The sequence below is a fragment of the Camelus dromedarius genome, chromosome 9 (assembly GCF_036321535.1).
Source record: "Camelus dromedarius isolate mCamDro1 chromosome 9, mCamDro1.pat, whole genome shotgun sequence".
Taxonomy (NCBI): Eukaryota; Metazoa; Chordata; class Mammalia; order Artiodactyla; family Camelidae; genus Camelus; species Camelus dromedarius.
In genome coordinates this window covers 21,004,413-21,026,827 of record NC_087444.1, presented here as the reverse complement: position 1 = coordinate 21,026,827, position 22,415 = coordinate 21,004,413, and the positions used below count along the sequence as shown (strand labels likewise).

The following is a 22,415-nucleotide window of genomic DNA, read 5'->3' as shown; positions in this document are numbered from 1 at the left end:
CTCCTCTCCATATCCCAGAGGAGGGATTAAGCTGGAGAGATTAAGAGCCATCCTTCAAACCACTCACCTAGCCAGGTCACGGCCACACCAGCTGGGGCCGACATGGCTTCTGCCACCTTGTGCCAGCTCCTGTTGTGCCCAGGTGTCCAGAGTGCCACGTGGCAGAAATAGTAGCCAGCATTTTCTTTGCTAACATCTCGAACCAGTAAATGGAAGGAGCGTGCGTCCACGTGACTCAAGGCAACGTGAGGAGAGCTGTGCACCAGGGAATCACGGTCCAGCCGAGCCAACACGCGGGGGCCGGGCAAGGTGCTGTCCGGGGTCCTGCTGAAGTACCACGCCACCTCGGGGCGAACGTCGTCCACTCGGTCTGTTGTGATGTTGCAGGCCAGGTCCAGCTCCTTTCCTTCAGCCACAGATACATTCCTGGCCACAGCGGCTCGGAGAACTGGAACGTTAAAAACACGGACACGGAGATAATCTGGATTACGTTTGCCCCTTCCACTCCATCCCCTTAGATCATCTCCTTCTGCCTTCTTATTTATGACATTCAAGTTAGAAGGCTTTGTACAGTTTTAAGTGCTTGAGATACTCACTGAATGAATTAGTGAAACATACCACATTTCTTTTTACATCATAAAAATAATAATTGCAGCAAACACATATATATGCCAGGCACTGTTCTGAGTGGTTTATAAATTTAATCTTCAAAACAACCCTACAAACACAGACAAAGAAAACAAACTTATGGTTACCAAAGGGGGAAAAAGGGAGAGGAATAAAATCAGGAATTTGGGATTAATAGATATATACTACTATATAAAATAGATAAACAACAAGGAACCCACTGTGTAGCACAGGGAACTATATTCAATATCTTGTAATAACCTGTAATGGAAAAGAATCTGAAAAAAATATATATATAAAACTGAATCTCTATGCTGTACACTTGAAGTACTAGAAATCAACTATACTTCAATTAAAAAATGATAAATTTGAATTAAAAAACCCTACGAGGTAGTACCATTATTATCTCTATTTTACTGATAAGGAAACTGAAGTCCAGAGAAGTTAAGGAGCTTCCCCAAGGTCAAGGTCACACAGCCAATATGTGGCAGAGCTAGGATTCAAATCCCAGCTGTCTGCCTTCAGGGACTCTGCTCCTAAGTGTTACACTATCATCTCGTACACTAGCATTTGAAAACAAGTCTGCTGAACGTCACAAAACTAAAATCATCCTTTCTCCATATGCATGATAGGACTTGGGTGAGTTTCAGAGAAAAGACGGCTCAGCTCTGACCAGTACATATTGTCAGCTGGGGGCTAAGAGCTGGAGGGTAGGAAGTGAGGAACCATCTTCTGGGTAAAAGGGGAAGGCAGGAACCCTAGAGAAGGACTGGGAAAGTGAAACCAGACAATATGCCTAATGAGCCAAGTCTTCAAAATGCAATGCCCTCAGAGCATCATTTATTCCATTCAACAAACCCACCTGAAATTAAAGCCAAGTATAAAGCATATATTCTGAAACCAACACACAATGATTTCTGGATTAGCCATGCCACTGCCCTCTCACTCGTGTGGATAATTAAAAGCAGGCTATATTTAGATGAAGCACTGAAGGGTTCAGTGTCACTGTCTCAAGGCAGATCTGGTTTCAGCATTCACCTGTCAAAGCTTTTTACACGGAAACATTTTACTTTATTTGGGGTATTTTTGAAAAGAAGTTGTACATCTGTAATCAGAGTAGAAAAATATCCCACATGTGGTAATGCTCTGGGAACAACTGCTTACATGAGAAACAGCCAACACCTCCCAGGGGGTTCAAGTGGACAGACAGCCCCGTCCTGGGCTTCCAGCAAGAGTCGTTCAGCATCAGCTGTGGTCCTGGGTCAGCTCAGCGACAAAGGCTAGCACTCAGTTCAGAAAAGACTCCACCCCAAAGGCCAGGCCCTCTGGAGTAAATGACTTTCCTATGAATAGTTTCAAAGCTTGACAACATTTTAAACAAGTGTTTCAGGCCACGTTCAAGATCCACCTTCATGAAGACAGAAAATAAGGTGGGCATAGCTTAGAAAAAGGAATTTATAGTCTAATTTCTCACCTCCACCCATCTTCCAAATTCCTCCTCCTCTTTCAACCCCTTTCAAGGGGCCAAAAGTAACATGAGGACATCTTTTGGGAGGAGTCAGTATGGAAACTGCTGACCTGCACCTGCGCTGTGGTAGGAATCACTCCATGTACTAACCTCGGTCAGAGACCCTAGAATACTGCTGGAAGCCCTCTATGCCTTCCATCACTGCTGGAGGGAAAAGAAGGCTCAGAAGGGAGCCGGCTGAGGCAAAAAGTGAGCAGTATGCAGCTGTGGACCATATTAATGGACAAAGCGGGTTCTTGGGTTTAGAAATACTGGCAGAAATGTCCCTTTAACAGTATAGTTCACTTTCTAATTTCTTCTCTGCAAGTGGCTAAATATCTTGCCACATCACTGTTGCCACATGTTCTATGGGATTAGGGGGTTCACTGCTGGGACAGGATGGGGCATGCTGAAGGGAAAAAGAGAACCAGTTCTCAGAACTCATAATGTAAGAGAGGACCTCAGACAAAGCTGCAGTGGGGCAGGCTTTCTCCCATTGGATATAACTGAATCCATAAACTAGACACCAGGAGCTACATCAGCCAGGCCACTCCTAACATTGGAGGGGAGGAATACTGCCACCTAGATGGCACAGCCCCACCATTTATCTTAACAATGGGATAAGAGTATTTAAGAAGCTAGCTACGGACAATGTTCACAGCGGCATTATTTACAATAGCCAAGATACAGAAGCAACCTAAGTGCCTATCAACAGAAGAATGAACAAAGATGTGGTGGTTATATATATACATATAATGGATTATTCTTCAGTCATTAAAAAAAAAAAAAAAGAAATTTAGCCATTTGCAACAACATGGATGGACCTGGAGGGTATTACACTCAGTGAAGTAAATCTGACAGAGAAAGACAAATACTGTATGTTCTCACTTATATGTGGAATCTAAAAAAATAAAACAAACAAATCAATATAACAAAACAGAAACAGACTCACTACTAGATAACAAACTAGTAGTTACCAGTGGGGAGAAGGGGAGAAGAGGCAAGATAGAGGAAAAGGATTAAGAGGTACAAACTATACTAAACATAAAATAAGTAAGATACAAGGATGTAATATACAGCACAAGAAATGGAGCCAATATTTTATAATAACTTTAAATGGAGTATAATCTATAATACTACTGAAGAACCAATATTGTAAATCAACTATACTTCAACTTAAAAAAAAACAAGAAGAGGTTAGCTATGGAGAGTGCAGGTGTTGATAATGAGAAAGACTATCACTCTAGTGTGGTGGTTCTTAACCTGGGGTCCACAAAAGGAATTTAAAGAGTCTATGACATGGATGGGGATAAAAATTCTTAGTTTTACTAACTTCTACCTGAGATACAGCATATCCTCTTGTTATGAAAGTAAGTAACAAACCAGTGCAGTATTATCTTTGCTCCCAATAGAAATCACAGATATTTTCACATCACATTAAAATTGTTGCAGACATCTTAAAGTATCATTTACATTCATCACTACTTAGAAATTACAGCATCACTACTTAGAAATTACAGTAGTTGTGAGGGCTACCATTATATCTTACTATTTAATGCATTAATGAAACACAATATACTATATAACAAATTTGTCCTAAGAATACTTTGATTACCCTTTCAATGCAATTGTTTTCCTTTGTCATCCTTTGTATATATTTTATGAATTAAAGCACATTAACTCAGAGAAGGGGTCTGTGAGTTTCAAAGGACTGTCAAAAAAGCCCATGGTACAAAAGGTTATAAACCTCCAGCCTTGGGTGAGAGTCAGGTGCTACTGCCTGCCTAATAAGCTTATAGTGTTCAAGTCTTAAAACAACACTACGAGTTTTGTGGCTTGTTTGAAATTAAAAAAAAAATACCTTTACAATGGAAATTCTTGCATAACAAGATAATTTGCTGCCAATCTGAAATTCTTAATCCTTCCGTCCCATAAAACAGTTGTTTGATGCAAGCTAAATATCTGAGGTTTCCTAGGTCAGATTCTAGGCTGATCGTTTCTGAAAAGGCAGGTGACCTGAGTCCATCCGGAAAGTGATTTCTGCAGCCAGGAGAACCAAGACTGAGTGTGACTGGCAGCCCCTCTTGTCGGCAAGGGCACCTCGACCTCACTGACGGCCACAGTCACTCAAGATCATCAGCCCTGCTTTCACCAAGTCCAGCTCCCGTGTTGCGATGCAAATGCAGAGTAAAGCGCTCGGAACAACGCAGCTTACAGAGGAAAAGCACTCCCCGGGTGTACTGTTTCCTGCTTTGCTTCCCATCTCAGCAACAGAGTGGTCATGCACCCTCGTTTATAGTCAGGAAATGAGTCCACCCAAGGTCTTCCCAGTTTACAAAACAGGAGGCAGAAGCGACGGCAGCAGAGTACTCTGAGATCTGAAGATGTCAGGCTCCCAGAAAGTCCACCCATCCGTCCACAGCAGTGACAACACCAGAGATGGTCTCTTTACACTTTGTCTCTGCCAAAGCCAGAAGCTCCAAGAGGTCTGGGAACGATCCTCAAACACCCCTGACCCCAGAGCCCAGCACACAGTAGGTTCCCACCGACGCTAACTGGACATGGAGTCAACAATGGCCTGTTTTTCTTTTATTTTTATGACTTTTCTAAAATGTATTTGGTATTTTCTTAATTCTTTCTCTAGTAGGAATAAGGAGGTTTTTGTTTGTTTGTTACTTTTGAAAAGGCTGGTTCACTGATGATGACAATTTCTTGCATAGACCCCAGGGCTGGATGCTTCTGGGGTATGGGTCATACAGGAAATAAGAAGTGGCCCAGCCCTAGAGAACCCCTCCTGTACAAGGGGATGTCACATCTGAGGGGACCTGGAAGGCAAGCCTAGAGGACCCAAGTCAGACAAGAGGTTTTGGGGTGAGCCAGACACATCCCCAAGTGCTGCAGGGAAAGGCAATCCACAACCTCAGGAAACACCAAACAAGATGAAGCCAAGGGAGCAGGTGGGGGCACCCCAAATCCCCTTTGAACACCAGGCTGGACCTCATCCTGGCACTTAAAGGGACTGAATCTCTCAGTCACAAAACCTTCTTAGTATCTTATGTATCAGCAGCTTCCTATGGGTGTGAATCCAGATGAAAAGCAGCTGCAAAGCAAAACTACTATTTGGCACAAAACAGATGCATCCTTCCCAGACCCTCCACACCACCCTACTCCCTCACCAGTCAACGCAAGGCCTCCCAGGAGGAGCAGAAATCTTGTCAGAAAAGGATGAGGCACCGGCCTGTTTCTCTACACCGCATCGGTCAGAAAATAAGATGCAGTCCAAAACATACAATTTCCAAAAGCTCACCTGTCGGCTGGATCACCACAGTGGCCACATCCACAGCTTTTTCTTGAATTTCTTGCCAGTTACCCTGCTCTCCGATCCACTCGCTGACGATGCACCGGTAGGAGCCCTGGTCGGAGGACAGGGCCCGGGACACGGAGAGGCGGTAGCCGTCGCTGCCCTCGGTGTCCAGGCGCACGTCCCCGCCGCGGTATCGCTGCTCGTAGCCGGGGCCGGGCCGGAACCTGCCCTCGTGGGTCAGGGAGAGGATGCTCCGCCGGGCGGGGCCGCGCCGCACCTCCCACAGCAGCGCCAGGTGCGTGTGCAGGGGCGACGTGGTGGAGGCCGAGCAGCGCAGCTCGAAGGGCTCGCCCTCGCGCAGGCTGGGGCCCGGGGAGGGCTGCGGGCTGGCGGCCACGCGCAGGGCATCCGGCAGCACTGCGGGGAGAAGCGGAGCCATCAGCACACCGCCGCCCGCCACTGGGCACGTGCCTGCCCCGCCCCCCTCCACCCGGGCCTGCAGGACAATTTCCTCCTCCCCTCCCCTGTTCTAATGCCCAGATGGGTACGATGGCCCATTTTGCTTCACCTATGACCTCAACTGACTTTCTGACTTGAAATTTTAAAGAGGCACTTATTAATAGACCCCCTGCTAGAACTGGGTGGTATAAAGTCCCTTGGGAGAACTCTGCCTTGGGCGACACACTTCTGCTGCCCTCAGGCACGTCACTTTACTCCTCTGTGCCTCAGCTTCCTCATCTCTGAAAAGGGATGGCAACTGGACCTACCTCAGGGAGCTGACTGACAGTTCAGCCAGTTACAAGGGAAGGTGCCTGGGACAGTGCTTGGCACTCAGCAATCACCATCAAATAATGGGCCATGACTGTCAAATACTCCTTTGCTAGGTCACAGGCTGGAGTAAGGAGCCTGGGGGATCTTCGAGGAGTTAAAGCAGCATGATCTGCAGGCCACAAAAGCACAGGAGAGCTGGCTGTGTGCCTTGAGGACTGGGGAATGCCTGAGAATGACTAGGGTGAGCAGAGGGTCTCTGTTTGCAGGTTAGGAACCCGACAAGGAAAGCCGAAGCCTCGGCTATTTACTCCATTAGAGCCCAGAGGGAAAAGGCTGGGCTCCTCTAGAGCCTAGAAAAAGGGGCCCAGAGATCAGAGAAGCGTTGGCGAGTGCTACTGAGGAAGGGAAGCCATACAGGACGCAAGCAGTGAGGAAGCCTCCACCGAGGGCAGGGACAGTCTCCCAGGCTCGCCTGTGGTCTGGATGGGAGAACCCCCCAACACCACCGGTCATCACCTCCTTGGTTATTCCTGCCATTCCGTGCTCGGAAGTGAATCCAGTGCCCTTGAGAAGGGATTATTCTAGAAAAAACTGCTACATCTTTAGAAGGACACATCCCAATGACCCATCTCACCTGCAAATGAATATGATGACCTTTGAGTATATACATCAGTTTGTGAGTCCAGCTAATGTGACTCGGTTCCCAAGACCCAGTTATCTGCCAGGGCATGGATAAGCTGAAGGCCAGAGAGACCCCAGACCATGCATGACGGCCACCAGAGACTCCACCTGGGCCAGTCTCTTTTGTGGCCATCCGTTTGTTTCCCTGACCCAAGGAAAGCCTCTCCTTGCTCCTGCCTTCCAAAGACTGGAGAAGAAACAGAAAGATACTTGGGGGGTTAGGGGAGGTTTCCTCCTGCTGCCTGCAACTCCTCAAGATGAGCAATACACAGGGAGACAAGGGTGCAACTGACCTAACGGAGGTGCAGCATGTGTGTGATGACTACAGACAGAACAGGTTATTTAACTCCAGTGCAAGAATGTCTTCTGGGACTTTTTCTAAAAAATATATTTGGATTTTCTATAGGAATGAGAAGAGAGAACAGAAGAGGTAGGTTTGACGTTTTAATACCTGCATAATGGACATGGCGTTTTATCCCCTCGTTAAGTCTAATGAGGGAATAGTTTCCGAGATACGGTAGGGGTCTACAAATCATTACAGAGGGAATGCGTGCCTGAATCAACACCCCTTTTTATATCATCATATACATCTTTTTCTTTCTCAGTCATTAAATGCACTACTACCCTGACTTAATTCTTTTTGGAGCAAGGCAGGATACAGATAAATGCATAATTAAGTAATAACAGTAATAATGTTTCTATTCTGCTAGCCCCAAATTAAGATTGTTTGTTCTTGCTCATTTACTAATTAGCTGTGTGATTTTAGGCAAGTCATTAACCTATGCTTTTCCATTTCCTCATGTGTAAATTAGGGAAATACCCTGTCCTGTCTCCTTTGGCTTCAGAGAATTGAATGTGTGAGTAAATCAGATAGGATTTGGAAAATGCAAAAAAAAAACCAACCAACCAATCAACCTGAAACATTCCAGGCATATAAGATGTGATTACTTGCACAGTCAGGCCAATGAGCTTGCGGTGACCGCATCTGTCTTTATCTATGACCCTTACAACTTCTAGAACAAACAGGTACTTAAATCATGAAGGGCACAAAGACAGACATGAGCTTTGAAGCATCTGTTATTCCCATAAAACTGTGCAGTGTCATCATGACCAACACCTTCTTGTCCCTAACCTTATAAAGTCCTTACTGTGGCACTGCCCTGAGGCTTCACAGGTGCTGACTTGCCATGTCCTTGTGACCTTTACAGGAGGCACTGTTTCCCAGAGGAGGAAGGTGAGGCAGGTGACATACCCTCGGCCACAGAGCTGACAGAGCAATGGGACTGAGTGCAGGTAACCCAGCTCAGAGCTGAACTCTCCACCACACACCAGGCTGCCTCCAAGTCACCAGCCATGGGATGGTTCAGAATAATAATGGAGTGAAGAGAAAGGGCCCTCAGAGGCCACCTGGCCCATCGCTGCCTTTAATCTGGTAAGATACTATTTCTCCATTGGACAGAGGAGTTAAGTTTCCTGACATGGTCACCCACAGCCAAGTGACAGAGGAAAGTCTGGTCCCTGGGCACAGCAACCCCCGTGAGGATGTACCTTTAACCTGCACTGTATCCTCATAGTTGCCCTGGACGGTGGCGTCCGTGCTGGGAGTGGAACACTTGTAGTGGCCTTGGTCGGAGGGCTGGACGTTCTTTATGTGCAGCTCCACGGCATCGTTGGCTGTCCGTCGCAGCAGGATGTCGCCCCTCTGCAGGCGCTCACGGTACTGCTGGGCGGGGAAGCCCACCTCCCAGGTGCTGGCGAGCTCCACGAAGCTGCTCCCCAAGGCCGAGAAGCTCCAGTCAAAGTTTTGCTCACTGGGGCCGTCGTAGTCGCTGACGTTGCAGGGGATGACCAGCTCGGTGCCCACCACCCGCACCAGGCTCCCCGCAGGGACTCTCACCACGCGCCCTCGACAAAGAGCTGCAAAGACAAGAGGCGAAAGGTCGGTCTTGAATTGTGGAAAGTCTTCCCAGTACAAATGCGGCAAAACTGTGGGCACTCCTGCTCCCAGGTACATGGCGGAAATTGACCTGCCCGCCTGGGAAAATACGACATCAACTGTCGATGAAAGGCAGAGGATGGGCTAGGTGACATGGACTTAGTCACCGCTAAGACCCCGAGCCAGCAATAGCCCTGGCAGTGAGTACCTCTCATGCAACAGTCTCCTAGAACCTACAGGGAGGAAGAGAAGTACTGAAAGTAGGCTAACCATAAACTTGAATGGCTTTCTCCCTCCTGTTACTATTTAACCTACTGCGATCACTCAACTGGGATGTAGAAATATTTTAGGTTTTGTGTGAAAGAAAAGGACACAGCTAATCAAGTATTTACATTTCTGCCCACCCTGTATCAACCCTCATCCCAGAGACCATTCCCTGGGGCTCCTGAGACCTGATTTACAATGATGAATGCCAATTTTTAAATCCTAGAGCAGCCTGCTGATAAAATGATTTAACTCCGGTTATCTGACATTGCCTATAAATTAATTTTAAAATATGATGACTCTACCAAGTATTAATTTTCTATTTTCTGGCTCATTTCCTTCTCTCTACTACTCACCCTGATCTAAATTCAGAATGAGGATAGGGACGCACAAAGGGAGAGAGGGCCTCCTCTGGCGGGTTGCTGGGTGTTCCTAGGAATGCAGCAGTTTACGCTTATGGGGGATGAGCCTGGGGGACAATCCAACAGTTCACTGGCATTCCCTGACCAGAGAACACAGGCCTCTGCGAGGGCCCACCATCTGTGTGTCCTTTGAGGTAGCTCCTTTGCAATGAGCTTCAGCATGATTTTATAGTGCGTTTACTACCTGTGTTAGCATTTTAATTCAGACACCTGCCTGGCTCTTGCCTGAGGTTCTATGAATAGGTACAGCATTGAGATATATAGCAGAAAGTCTGGGCTCTGAAATCAAGGAGACCTAAGTTTAAATTGGAAAGGCCTCTCTTAGCTTTGGCTTCCTCAACTATAAAATGGGGCAAGAAGAATTCACTGAGTTAATGAAATAAAATGCCTAGCTGAAAATCTGTCATGTAGTAAGAGCTCAATAAAATGGAATTTCTATTATTTATCTTCAACTTTGTGTTTTTGTCATTTGTGATGGGTTGAATTGTGTCTCCCTACCACTCTCCCCCTCCAAACCATTCATATGTTTAAGTCCTAGCCCCCAGTGCCTTAGAATGAGAACTTACTAGGCAGTAGGGCTGCTGCGGATGTAAAGAGCTAAATCATGACGAGGTCAAAGTGTGGGCACCTACTCCAATGACTGGTATCCTTAAATGGGGGGAAATCTGGACATAGACATGCACACAAGGAGAGTGTCATGTGAAGATAAAGGCAGAAATTTGGGTGATAACGTCTACAAGCCAAGGAGTGCCCTGCACCCCCCGTCCCAGGGATGGACACTGGGGCTGAAACTAGGCTAACAGAGTCCTCCTGGCTCATTTTGGCTGAAGCTGCTCAGGAAGACACTTTCACTGCCTTTGGAGTCAGTGTACAGTAGTGATGGTTTGCTTTGAAGCTACATGTGAGCAGCCCTCCTGGCTAGGTGAGGAAGCCAGCTATAGCAGAAGTGACCCAGGCCAACACCTGGACCAGAGAGGTGGAGAGAATGTGCCCTCGTGACCAGATGGCATCATCTGAGCCACTAGATCTGGCCAGACTTTCTAAGTCATTCCACATGCACTGGACACACACACACACACACACACACACAAACCCACAAACCCACAGACACACACTTCTTCCCCTGGACATTTCAATTCCCAGCAATTCCACTCACAGTCACTTATGTTCCTTAAGCTAATTTCTGTCACTGACAACTCAGGGCGTTGGAATAACACATGCCTGTCCGGCAGTGAGGCCATCATCACCACAGTTCACAAAGGAAGCAGGCAATCTTTTTCACATTTCATTTCAGAGATGACCAGATAATTCTGACGCCCCCAGGAAGACCCTTCAGAAGGAAGCATCATGGCAGAGACCCTTAAGAGGGAGTTAGAGCTTAACGCTTAACCTCCTTGTGCCCAGTTTCCTCATCTATGAAATGGAGACACAAACCCTTAGGGTTGTGTAAGGATTAACTGAGAGCACTCACGACAGTGCCCTGCATGCAAAAATGGTCTGTGCATATCTGCTTTGCAGGCTGCCTCTAGAATCCACCCGATCACAGTCATTCACTTTGCTTCCTTGGGGAGGTTTACAGAGGAATTTCCTAATGCATAAATCGTTTCAGTTCCTATCCCCGGCCAAGAAGTTGACCAGAGTCAACAACCAGCTCAACAGGGCCCTGAGGCATGAGGCTACATTCCTTGGAAGGTCTGCGCCTTTCCTCTTCATGATTGGAGCTTGGGAAACTCATTCAGCTCCGGGTCTCAGCTCTCCAATCCTGCTTCCACAGAGTTGCCAACATCACCTTATTAACGCACAAATCATATGCTACTTCACCGGTCAAAAGTCTTTCCTGGCTCCTCATCACCCCCAGGATACACTCCCGTGGACACCCCCACTGGGATCCCTCAGGTTCAAGCCACCCTCCCTCTCGCCTGAATTATTACGACAGCCTCCCGACTGGCCGCCTACTAGCCTTCCACACTAGCCCTCCGTTCTCAACGCAGCCAAGCCATCTTTTAAAAACTTAAGTTGTGTTACATCATTACTCTGCTCACAGCTTTCCAATCACTCCCCCTGTCACTCAGGTAAAAGCCAAATCCTCATCAGGACCTCCTAGGATTGGTCCCCTTTGCTTCTCCAACCCCGTGCTCCTCCCAGCCATGCTTTCTTCCTAAGACTCCGGAGCAAACCAGCCCTGCTCCAACCTTGGGGCTTCTGCACACTTCCTCGTTCTGGAGCCCTCAGGGACGTTCACCCTGCTGGCTCCATCACCAGCCTCACACCTTTATGTCCGTGTCACCTTCTCAGTCAGGCCTTTCCCGATCACCTTAAAACTGCACGCCTCCACCCTCATTCGTGCTCCTGCCTAATTTTCTTCTTCTCATTTATCACTAATATTCTTTATGCATATTTATATATTTTTACTATTATTTATTATCTGTCTCCTCCCACTCCTCCCACTAGAATGTAAGGGTTCTAGGAACAGTGATTTTCAGCTGTGTTACTCGCTGCTGAATGCCAGTGCCTAGAACTGGGTCTGCTACACAGCAGTTGTTCAATAAATATTTGCTAAACGAGTGAATGAATAAAAGACATACAAGATCCTTCATGGTCTGGTCCATGGCTACCGTTTCAGCTTCGTCAGCTACTAGGCTCCGAGCTGTTAACACTTTCACTCCAACTGTAAGCAGATCTCTTGCCTCTTCTGTTTGCTCTTCTCTGTCTTCCTCAGATCTTAATCATAGAGATAGGATCACTAGGCAACACTTAACGTGACTCCTGATTTTTGCTTTTCTGAATGTACACAATGCCTTGCCTAACCTGTTGATTCCCTTCCTGGATTAGAAGGAGTAAGAATAAAGAATTAAGTAGTTAAAGAATGACTGCCTCTCTACCCTTAGCTTCCCCCTTAGCCAATCTGCAGGCGGGCCACGCGGGCAAGACAGCATCCAAAGGAAGATGAGAAGTCAGCAGGTCTGCACGCAACAGAGAAACGATGAAGAATTTGACCTCCTACCCTGATGACTAACTGAGATTGTCTCCCCCTTTTTCCCTTTAAAAATTATCATGATTGAGCAGAACTTCAGAGCTTATCTCTAGACATGAGTCTACTTTCTTCCCAGATTGCCAGCTTTTCTGAACGCGGTCTTTTCTTTCCATTGACACTTGGCCTCTCAAATAATTAGCTTTGGAGTGGTGAGCAGCCACATTTGACTTCGGTAGCACAACAAAACAAATGACCCTCCATTTTCTAGAAACAGCATGCTCTCTTGGGCCCCACCGCCTCTGCTTCTGTCCTCCTTCCTCTGGAATGCCCTCCCAGCAGTCTCCTCAGCATCTTGCAAGAAGCAGCCCCAGCACCACCTCCTCTGTGAAGCCTTCCACGTGTCCCCTGGAGTCACTCCTGCCTCCGCGTTCCAGCTCAACCTGCAGAAGTACCTTCCATGCTGACTGTGTTATAGTGCCGCTGGGAAAAGTCAAGCAGATATGAACAGATGTTTGAAAGATCAAATTCTAATCGAAAAAGATATAAAACCCGAGCAGTGTCATACATGCAGATCTGGGATGTCCCCTCATCTATGCAAAGCAAGATTTTGAATTTTGGTTAACAGAACTTCAACTTGCTACCAGCAATCTGGTATTTAGCACAGATTTCCTTTAATATTGTTAAATAACAGCTAATAATATTGAAAAGTAAATATAACTTGTAAAACATAGAGCATATGGCTCTTTCCAAATCAAAAAGAATATCTGCAAAGCCACACATTGCCAACTTTTGTTCAAACCTCTTCTAACAGTTGTAACTAAGGGAAAAAGAACAAAATTTTCCTCTGGTTTTCCAAATTCTACCAGTATTTCAAACGAAGAGTCCCAAACACTTCAGCACCTTAACTGTGTCAGGTTAACTTTCTACAACAATGTCTTTACTAAGAAACAACTTAGAATTGTGGTTTCATTTATTTTCAGGGGCCAAAATAAGAAACCTTCATATGAAAAGCATTTCTTTATTAGCCTTAAAAGTACTACTGGGGACACTATTGTGTTGTTCAATGATACAAGAATCCATATGATAAAATTCTCCTAAAATTTACTACCAGGAAAAAAATACCTGTTGATGGACCATTGTGCATTCTTTCCCCAGAAAACAAGAACTATATAGCATCTCTCTCCACTCAGGCTAGTAATCACAGCCCAAGTGTCTTCGATACTCAACACAAAATGAGGGCACTTAAACCACACGTTTGTGCAGTGTATTAAGGCTTTGATGCTAAACCACTAGCAATCCCAATTACCAAGTGGCCCAGCACCACGCCACCATGCCCCAATTAGATCAGACCTGTTTAGGTAAGTCTCAGAACCCTCCATTGCTTCCTAATTCTTGTTTTTAAAAATTCTGCCCAAACCTACCAACAAAACAGAACAAACAAATAAACAAAAAAAAGCCCTTGAATACAATTGTTACTGCTAAGTTCATCGTCTCTCTTTTCTCTATTCCAACTTCCAAATCCTGTTTGTCCCAACATATATATATATATATATATATATACACATACACACACACACACACACACACATATATAAAATTCAGGTATCCTTTTGTATCTTAGCTTCAAGGAAGTCTAGGACTAAATATGATGCTGACCTATGGAAACAATCCACAATTTAAATTTCTAATAATTTCCTCTTTCCTTTGTCTCTACACTTTCCTCTGCCTTCTCTGCTGTCCTGGTACCTTTGATTTTTTTTTTTTTACTCTTACTTTAAGGTTTATATTGCATGTATACACATATATTTCATTGTAAATTGCCTCAGAAATGTTTTGGGGGTGAGGCGCAGTAAGAAGGGTATAAATTTAAAAAAAAAAAAAACTGATAATGGAGACGTCTACCTTCAGGAGATTTTCACTTTCTGCTATGATGGAGTAGCTTGTATCAGATCAACTCCCTCCCACTCAGCTCCCTCACCTCCCCACCCCCAGAATAACCATAAAAGATGGATAAAATAAAAGAAACAGATAATTGAATGCGCTGGGGATCAATCCAGGTATCCATGATTAAGGGGCCAAGATTACAGAACACCCCATGTCCACTGCTTTTTCTCTTGAGACATTTGCCAATTTTAAGTTATGCAGTAAAATTAAAAGTTGTAAGTAAGTAGAAAAAGCTGCCAACACTTCATGGGGCCGAGAAGACAGTAACTAAAATTCAGGGCCATTAAGAAGGTCATAGTCTAAGGAGCTAAGGTTCTTGGGGAAAAGTAATAGCAGAGAACACGCCACACTGCTTTCCCCCCAAGGCAAATGAAAGCTGCTTGGGGGTGGGGTTGGGGGAGGCACAGGGGAAGGTTGGTACGTGTCTGAGAAACTAAGCAGAAAATGAATACTAAGAGGCTAGAAGGTTAAGCAAAGTTTTTGACCATCTCACAGTACTAGGGAAACAAAAACTGGAATTCTGAGTTCACAAAGGAAGTTAAACGATAGTAAATATCCCAGACTTTGAGTTACAGCCTTGGAAAGGACGCTGTCCTTGGAGTAAGAGCAAAACTGGAGAACGACCAGCTCTCATGAATACTGAAATCTAGTCTTAAAACATCTCAGTCCTTTATTGGATTATGGTGAGTTTCTATTACTCTACTGGCCTGCTAGTGGAGAAGAAAACTAAGGAAATCTTCCTGTGAAGAAGGTAACATCATACAGAGCCTTTACAATGTCTCAGTATTCAGTCAAAACCTACCAGACATTCCATATGACAGCACCAAATGACTGAAAACAAAAGACAAAAAAACAACAAAACTGTGGAAAACAGTATGGAGATTCCTCAAAAGACTAGGAATAGACTTACCATATGACCCAGGAATCCTGCTCCTGGGCATATATCCAGAAGGAACCCTACTCCAAAATGACACCTGCACCCCAATGTTCATAGTAGCACTATTTCCAATAGCCAAGACATGGAAGCAGCCTAAATGTCCATCAACAGATGACTGGATAAAGAAGATGTGGTATATTTATACAATGGAATACTACTCAGCCATAAAAACTGACAACATAATGCCATTTGCAGCAACATGGATGCTCCTGGAGAATGTCATTCTAAGTGAAGTAAGCCAGAAAGAGAAAGAAAAATACCATGAGATCGCTCATATGTGGAATCTAAAAAAAAAAAAAAAAAGCATAAATACAAAACAGAAATAGACTCACAGACATAGAATATAAACTTCTGGTTGCCAAGGGGGCAGGGGGTGGGAAGAGATAGACTGGGATTTCAAAATTGTAGAATAGATAAACAAGATTATACTGTATAGCACAGGGAAATATATACAAGATCTTATGGTAGCTCACACAGAAAAAAATATGACAATGAATATATACATGTTCATGTATAACTGAAAAATTGTGCTCTACACTGGAATTTGACGCAACATTGTAAAATGATTATAAATCAATAAAAAATGTTAAAAAATAAAATAAAATAAAATAAATCTAGTTTGATTCTTCAAAACAAACAAACAAACAAACAAAAACCAAAAACAGACAATAGAAACAGATTCACTGTAACAGAGTCTCAGGATGACAGAGAAAGAATGTGACAGAATTAGGCAGAATTAATTTCTGAAGAGGTAATATCTAAGGTGTTAAACCAACAAAAGGCATTATGTCACAGATTCAAGAAGTACCATGTATCATAAGCAGTATAAATACAAAGAAAACCACAGTAGGTGCCTCAGAGTAAAACTGCTGAAAGTCAGAGAAGGAAGCAACAATATAATTGATAACTGACTTTCGATAGAAACAATGCTCATGAGATAATGAATGACATCTTTAAAGTGATGAAGGAAAATAATTACTGACACATGCACTCCAGTGTTCACAGCAGCACTATTTACAATAGCCAAGACATGGAAGCAACCTAAATGTCCATCGGCAGATGACCAGATCAAGAAGTTGTGCTTTATATATACAATGGAATACTACTCAGCTATAAGAAGAGTGAGATAATGCCATTTGCAGCAACATGGATGGACCTAGAGATTATCATACAAAGTGAAGTAAGACAGAGAAAGATAAATATCATGTATCACTTATATGTGGAATCTAAAAAAACATGATACAAGTGAACTGACTTACAAAACAGAAAGAGACTCACAGACATAGAAAATGACTTATGGTTACCAAAGGGGAAAGGTGGGGGCAGAGAGATAAATTAGTAGTTTGGGATTAGCAAATACTAACTACTATATATAAAATAGATAAACAATAAGGTCCCAATGTATAGCACAGGGAACTGCATTCAATATCTTGTAATAACTTATAATATTTATTATAATAACTTATAATAAAAAAATACACACAACTGAATCACTATGCTGTACACCAGAAACTTAACACAACATTGTAAATCAACTAAACTTCAATTAAAAAAAAATACCAACATAGAATTCTACATAAAAATAAATCATTAAAAAGGAACACAAAATAAACATGCTTTCAATCAACTCTCAACAAGGGAAAGAGAATCAATAAAAATAAATGCTAAAGGAACACCAGAAAGATATCCTAAAGAGAGTTCTTCAAATAGGAAGAAAATGACCTCAGACAGAATCATGAAAATACAGGAAGAGCAAAAGAAAGGGTAACTGTGTAGGTAAATCTACTGAATGGTGGCACAAAAAGTGAGGGAAAGAGTGAAACAGAGTTTAAATGTTTTCAAAAGTCTTGCATTCGCTAAAAGAATCATCAGTAGACACTAACAAGTCAACAATGTATGTTCTAACCTCTAGAATAACCACAAAAATGAAAGAACGGATAACAAACAAACTGATGGGGGAATAATAATAAAGAAATAGTTGATTAACCAAAGAATCCATAATTTCAGCTGAAATCATTAGCATTTCTCAAGTATTTATTTTACTCTTTTTTGTTGTTGTTTGTGGGTTTTTTTTTTGTTTTGTTTTGTTTTGTTTTGTTTTGTTTTTTTGGAGGGGGAAGGTAATTAGGTTTACTTACTTATTTTTAGTGGAGATACTGGGGATTGAACCCAGGACCTCATGCATGCTAAGCTACCACTGAGCTAAATCATCCCCCAATCCCGAGTATTTATGTTAGAATGTATTCACTTTGATTCATCATCAAGTATCTCTCGACAAGACTGGGACAGAGTAAGAGGAGGAATCATAACACAGTGTCTCTCTCTTAACGCCATGCACTGAGCTGGGCACAGTTCATGACTCCTCTGAATCAATCCACAGAACAGAACCATAAGGTAGATAGGACCACCCTTGTCAAAGAACTGAGGAAACTGAGACCCAGAGAAGTCAAATAACTTGCTGAAGTGAGGGACTCAACCCAGGTTTATCCAGCCCATGCAGTGCACTGTCAAGACAAAGATGAGCTGGGTTGGTTTTGTCTTCAACTGCATCATCGGTATTACCACCTTCTGTTGATTTTGTCTTTGCTCTGAGTCGGAAGAAGAAACAGCTTGCAATTCCCTATAAAATATTTCAGATTCTCCAAGGGCAATGTGAACCACACGGGCAGCAAAGTAGCAGAAATGAGTTACTAAGAGAAGAAATATATATTCTTGATATGAAGTAGACAGAGGAGAGAAACAGAGAAATGGGGTTGTTAAAAATAACTTCCAATTTCTTCAAAATTTTTTTCTGACAAACTGCCTTCATTATTTTAAGCGATGCTAGCTCTAAGATCTCATACTTTCATATTAAAAAAAGGTGAGGAGAACTTTATTCCAAAACCGTATCGGAAGGACTTTTGGAAGCCCACTGCTCTGACTTTTCAGCGGTACAGATAATTAACCAGCAAGAGGTAATTGCTTCCAGATTACCATTTGCCTCCCTTTGAAGTACTCAGGAAAATAATTAAATGCCTTCAAGTTTCTTCTATCATGTAGAATGGATGGGGATAGGCAAGAAAAGTCAGGCAAGTTTTTCAGTGCAATTATTCCTGCGATGTTTATTTCAATAAGCACTATTGGCAACCGTGAGGAATCATTAGGAGAGACACGCTAATGAAGACTAAACTGTGTTTATCTACCCTCTTCCACCCCCTCATGATATCCATGGGAAATAGATTTTTATTTCCTGGGTTATCATCAACATTACTCTACATCAAGACCTGCAGAGTACAGCTTATCTGCAAAGGATTTTTGCAATTGTTTCTATTATTGCTCAAATTTTATCACCTCACTGAGCTGCCTAGAAGCAAGCAATCTGACTTTCCAGAGCCATTTGTAAGATAAGTATTGGACATTACTGAATCCAGTAGTACAGGTAGAATGGAAATAGTGAAACTAAAGTGCTTGTGGCATTTCAGCTTGGCTGTTTTCTTTTTTTTTTTTTAATTTCTTTTTTTAATATTCTTTTCTTTTTTAAATCAAAGCTATCTAGCTTTGTCTTTGGGGGGGGAAGGTAATTAGGTTTATTTATTTATTTATTTATTTACTTACTTATTTAATGGAGGTACTGTGGATTGAACTCAGGACCTCGTGCATGCTAAGCACGCACACGCACTCTCCCACTGAGCTATACCCTCCCTCCAGCTTGCCTTATAAAGTGACACCAAAATGCCCCTTCCTGAGACCTTATAAGGCCTTTAAGAGACAGGGGCCTATGGATTTCCAAGTGGAGTTCCCAGTCCACACGTGAGCTAGAAGTGAATACTCAGAAGTACTGTAAACTCTCATACAGCCTTTACTGGAGCCTCTAACTTAATAAATGAGAAACCTTCGTCTGCATGTCCGCCACTGAGAGTTCTGGCAGGAAGGGGTCGTGCTGGCTTTCATTTCGACAGTCCCTAAGTGATGAAAATGCAGCAATGTACACATTAAACAACTTACAGCCAGCAGAGAATGTGGAATGAGGTCACATATGGCAGTGCTTCAAAATCCCATCCAAACGCAAGTAAGGTTCTACTAGAAAAGGCCTTATAATCATTAAGAAAAAAAAAGTTTCATCTAAGACCTCATGGAGATAAACTAGGCAAATACAACATGACTCATTTAACAAACAACTGTTGAGCAAGAAACCCCTGTGCTAGATGCAATGTGAGAGAGGAAGGTAAATCAGCCTTTGGACCTTCTTTTAAGGGACTTACGGTATGCTGAGTCATAAGGTGCACATGAAACTGTAACTTCAGGAAGGACATATGTAACCAAAGAGACCTATATAACAAGCACCATGGGGTCCCAAAGAAAGTGAGGGTGTGTCCATCCAAAGAGATTCGTGAAAAGCTTCATACAGGGACAACATTTGAATTTGGCCTTTGAAAAAAATGGCTGGGGGGGGGCGGTGCAGAGATAAGGAAGAGGGAGGTGACCAGAGTTAAAGGGAGGAGCCTAAGCAAAGACCTAGGAGGAGACACATGGGCAGTGGTGAAGAGTAGGGCAGCTGGAGCAGTGTGTCAAGGGCATGCCGGAGTGGACACAAGGGAGGTCAACTGGGAGCCTGCTACATGGTGACGGGGAGGGGTACAAGGACAACCAAGGGTGAGGGCAGGAACGGAAAGGCAGCAGCTCCAGGGAGGGCCTTGTGAGAAGGATCCACAGACAGACCTGAGATGAGACGGATGTCCCAGGGAAGCTGAGAGCTGCTAAGGAAACACAGTGGAGAAGAGCAGTCAGTGAGATCCAGACAAGTGGAAAGGTCCACCAAATGGTGGAAGCGGAAACCCCTCAAAGGTATCTGAGCCCCAGATGAATGTGGAGTCACCAGCACAGAGGTCAGGGAAGAGGAGGTCTGCTGAAGATGTGGGAGATGTCCATGAGGTCCCCACACGGCAGAGTACAGAGAAGAGGGAAGGGGACAAAACCATAGCAAACTCCTATCATGTAAGACACAAGTAGAAGAAAAAGAGAAAAAAAGAAGAGGAAAAAAAGGAGGGAAGGAAGGAGGAAGGGAGAGAGGGCGAGAGAAAGAAGGAAGAGAAGAAAGAGAAAAAGAAAAAAGAGAGAAAGAAAGAAAGAGAATGAAAGAAAGAAAAAGAGAAAAGAAAAAAAAGGAAGAGGGAAAAAGAAATAGTAGCATAGTAGCCAGTTGGGAAGAAAACCAGAAAAGGCTTATATCCTAGCAGCCAAAGGATGCAAGGACTCCAAGAAGGATTTGGGAGTGATCCCTACTGTTTTACTTACGGACATATCCAACCACTTGCCTCTAGGAGGCTGCAAGCTCCTGAGACAGGCCCTGGTTCCTACACTATCTGCAACCTGCACAGTATCTAGCGATAGACCCCTATGATATGTTTCAGTTTGAAATAATTTTAAAAAAAAAAAAGAACAACAATACCAAACTTGCAGAAAAGTCAAGGTAGATGGATGCTGAGAAAGGACTGCTGAACTGAAGACTAGGTGACACTGGTCACCTCCACAGAACTGCATCTGCCGTGACGTGGTGGTGTGGGACTTGGAGAGCAACAGCCAGGAGAAAGGAACAATCAAGATGCAAAGAAGAGAGGGTACAGCCATGACAAAGACCCCAAAGCAGGCAAAAGGGGATGACGGGCACAAGTGGGCAGTTTATCCTAGAAAGTCAGCCAGTCAGTCTTCTAAGCGCCTTCTCGACACTGGGACATGGGGCCAAGAGTCCCTGCTCACAAGAAGCTTGTGTTCCATTCAAGGAGAGAGAGGGGAAACAAGCCTAGAGCAATGATCAATGCCATCAAGATAAAATAAGCCAATATATTCATGACTGCGGGCTGGGGGCGGCTGCTTTTAGCCAGTGTGGTCAGGAAGGGCCCTTCTGAGAAGGTCACCTGTCAGTTCAGGCCAAAATGTGGGGGAGGCAGGGGTAGAACTCTGGGGTAAGATTGCTCCAGGCAGAGAGACCAGCAAATAGAGAAGCACTAAGATGGAGCAAGCCTGGGGGTTCAAGGGATAGAAAACAGATCAGTGCGACTGGATTATAATGAACAAGGGAACTCTGGTTGAAATGGGAAGCACAGAAATCAGGGGATGATGGAGGCTGCTGCATCCATAGAAAGTCCACCCTGGTTGCTACATGAAAGGTGGGCGATATCGGGGCCCATTTGGAAGCAAGGACACCAGAACGGAAGCTGTCACAGTAAACTAAGCACAAGATGACACTTGGCCTCAGCTTGTGGTGGTGATTCTCAGGAGCAGTCAGACTCAGAATATATTCTGTATATAAATGAAAAGACACATTGCCATTTTGAAGGTGGAGAGTGAGGAAGATGGGAATTGGGGCGACACAGGCTCTGCCTCGAGCATCTGGGTGCATGGTGAAGCCATTTCCTGAGATGGGAAAGTAACTGGCAGGAAGGAGTTCACACCAGGCAAAGCCAGAGTTCTCTCCTGGCCATTCTGAGGGGCCCATTTGACATGCGAGTCAGGGCGCAGCGCGGCGGAGCAGGCTGTGGATGTGTATGTGTCTAGGGCTCAGGGGAGGTCCAAGCAGAGACAGTCACTGAAGAGGCACCAGCACATGGATGGCATTCAAAGCCACAAGTTGCGTGGGGTCACACAGGGACAGAGTATACACATACAGATGGAAAAAGAGCCAAAGAAAGAGCCCTCACTTTTTTCAGAATTTAGGAGAAAAGGATGGTTAAAATACAGCAAGGTTTTGAGGCAAAAAACTTGAGGAAACTTAAGTTAGTCCCCAATGTCTCAGTGAAGTCACGGAGAGGGGTTTAGATCCTGGAGATTGTGGACAAGGTGCAGAATAAGAATCAGAAGGAATATAATAGAAAACCATCACAGAACGAACACAAGGTTCACTGTGGTGCAGTGAAGACACCACAACTGGTGAGAAACTCAGGTTTTGGGATTTTTTTGTTCCCCAGTAAAATGACAAAGCTCAGACTTAGGGACTATGGTTGGTGTGTATTACTCAGCTACAGTATGAGAACTGGCAAAAAAAAAATGTGGCAGAGGGTCCTCAGGGTGT

The 22,415-nt window shown here is 44.1% G+C and overlaps 1 protein-coding gene across 1 annotated transcript in view; it reads right to left on the bottom strand.

The window, feature by feature from the left end:
• The window catches only part of PTGFRN (prostaglandin F2 receptor inhibitor), a 70,917-nt gene that overhangs the window by 32,157 nt on the left and 16,345 nt on the right, over positions 1-22,415 (bottom strand). The window contains exons 2-4 of the mRNA XM_031457894.2: positions 8,439-8,807; positions 5,442-5,855; positions 68-448 (exon numbers count right to left, since the gene is read on the bottom strand). Of these exons, the coding sequence (XP_031313754.2) occupies positions 68-448; positions 5,442-5,855; positions 8,439-8,807 (1,164 nt within the window). The remainder of the gene's footprint in view (positions 1-67; positions 449-5,441; positions 5,856-8,438; positions 8,808-22,415) is intronic.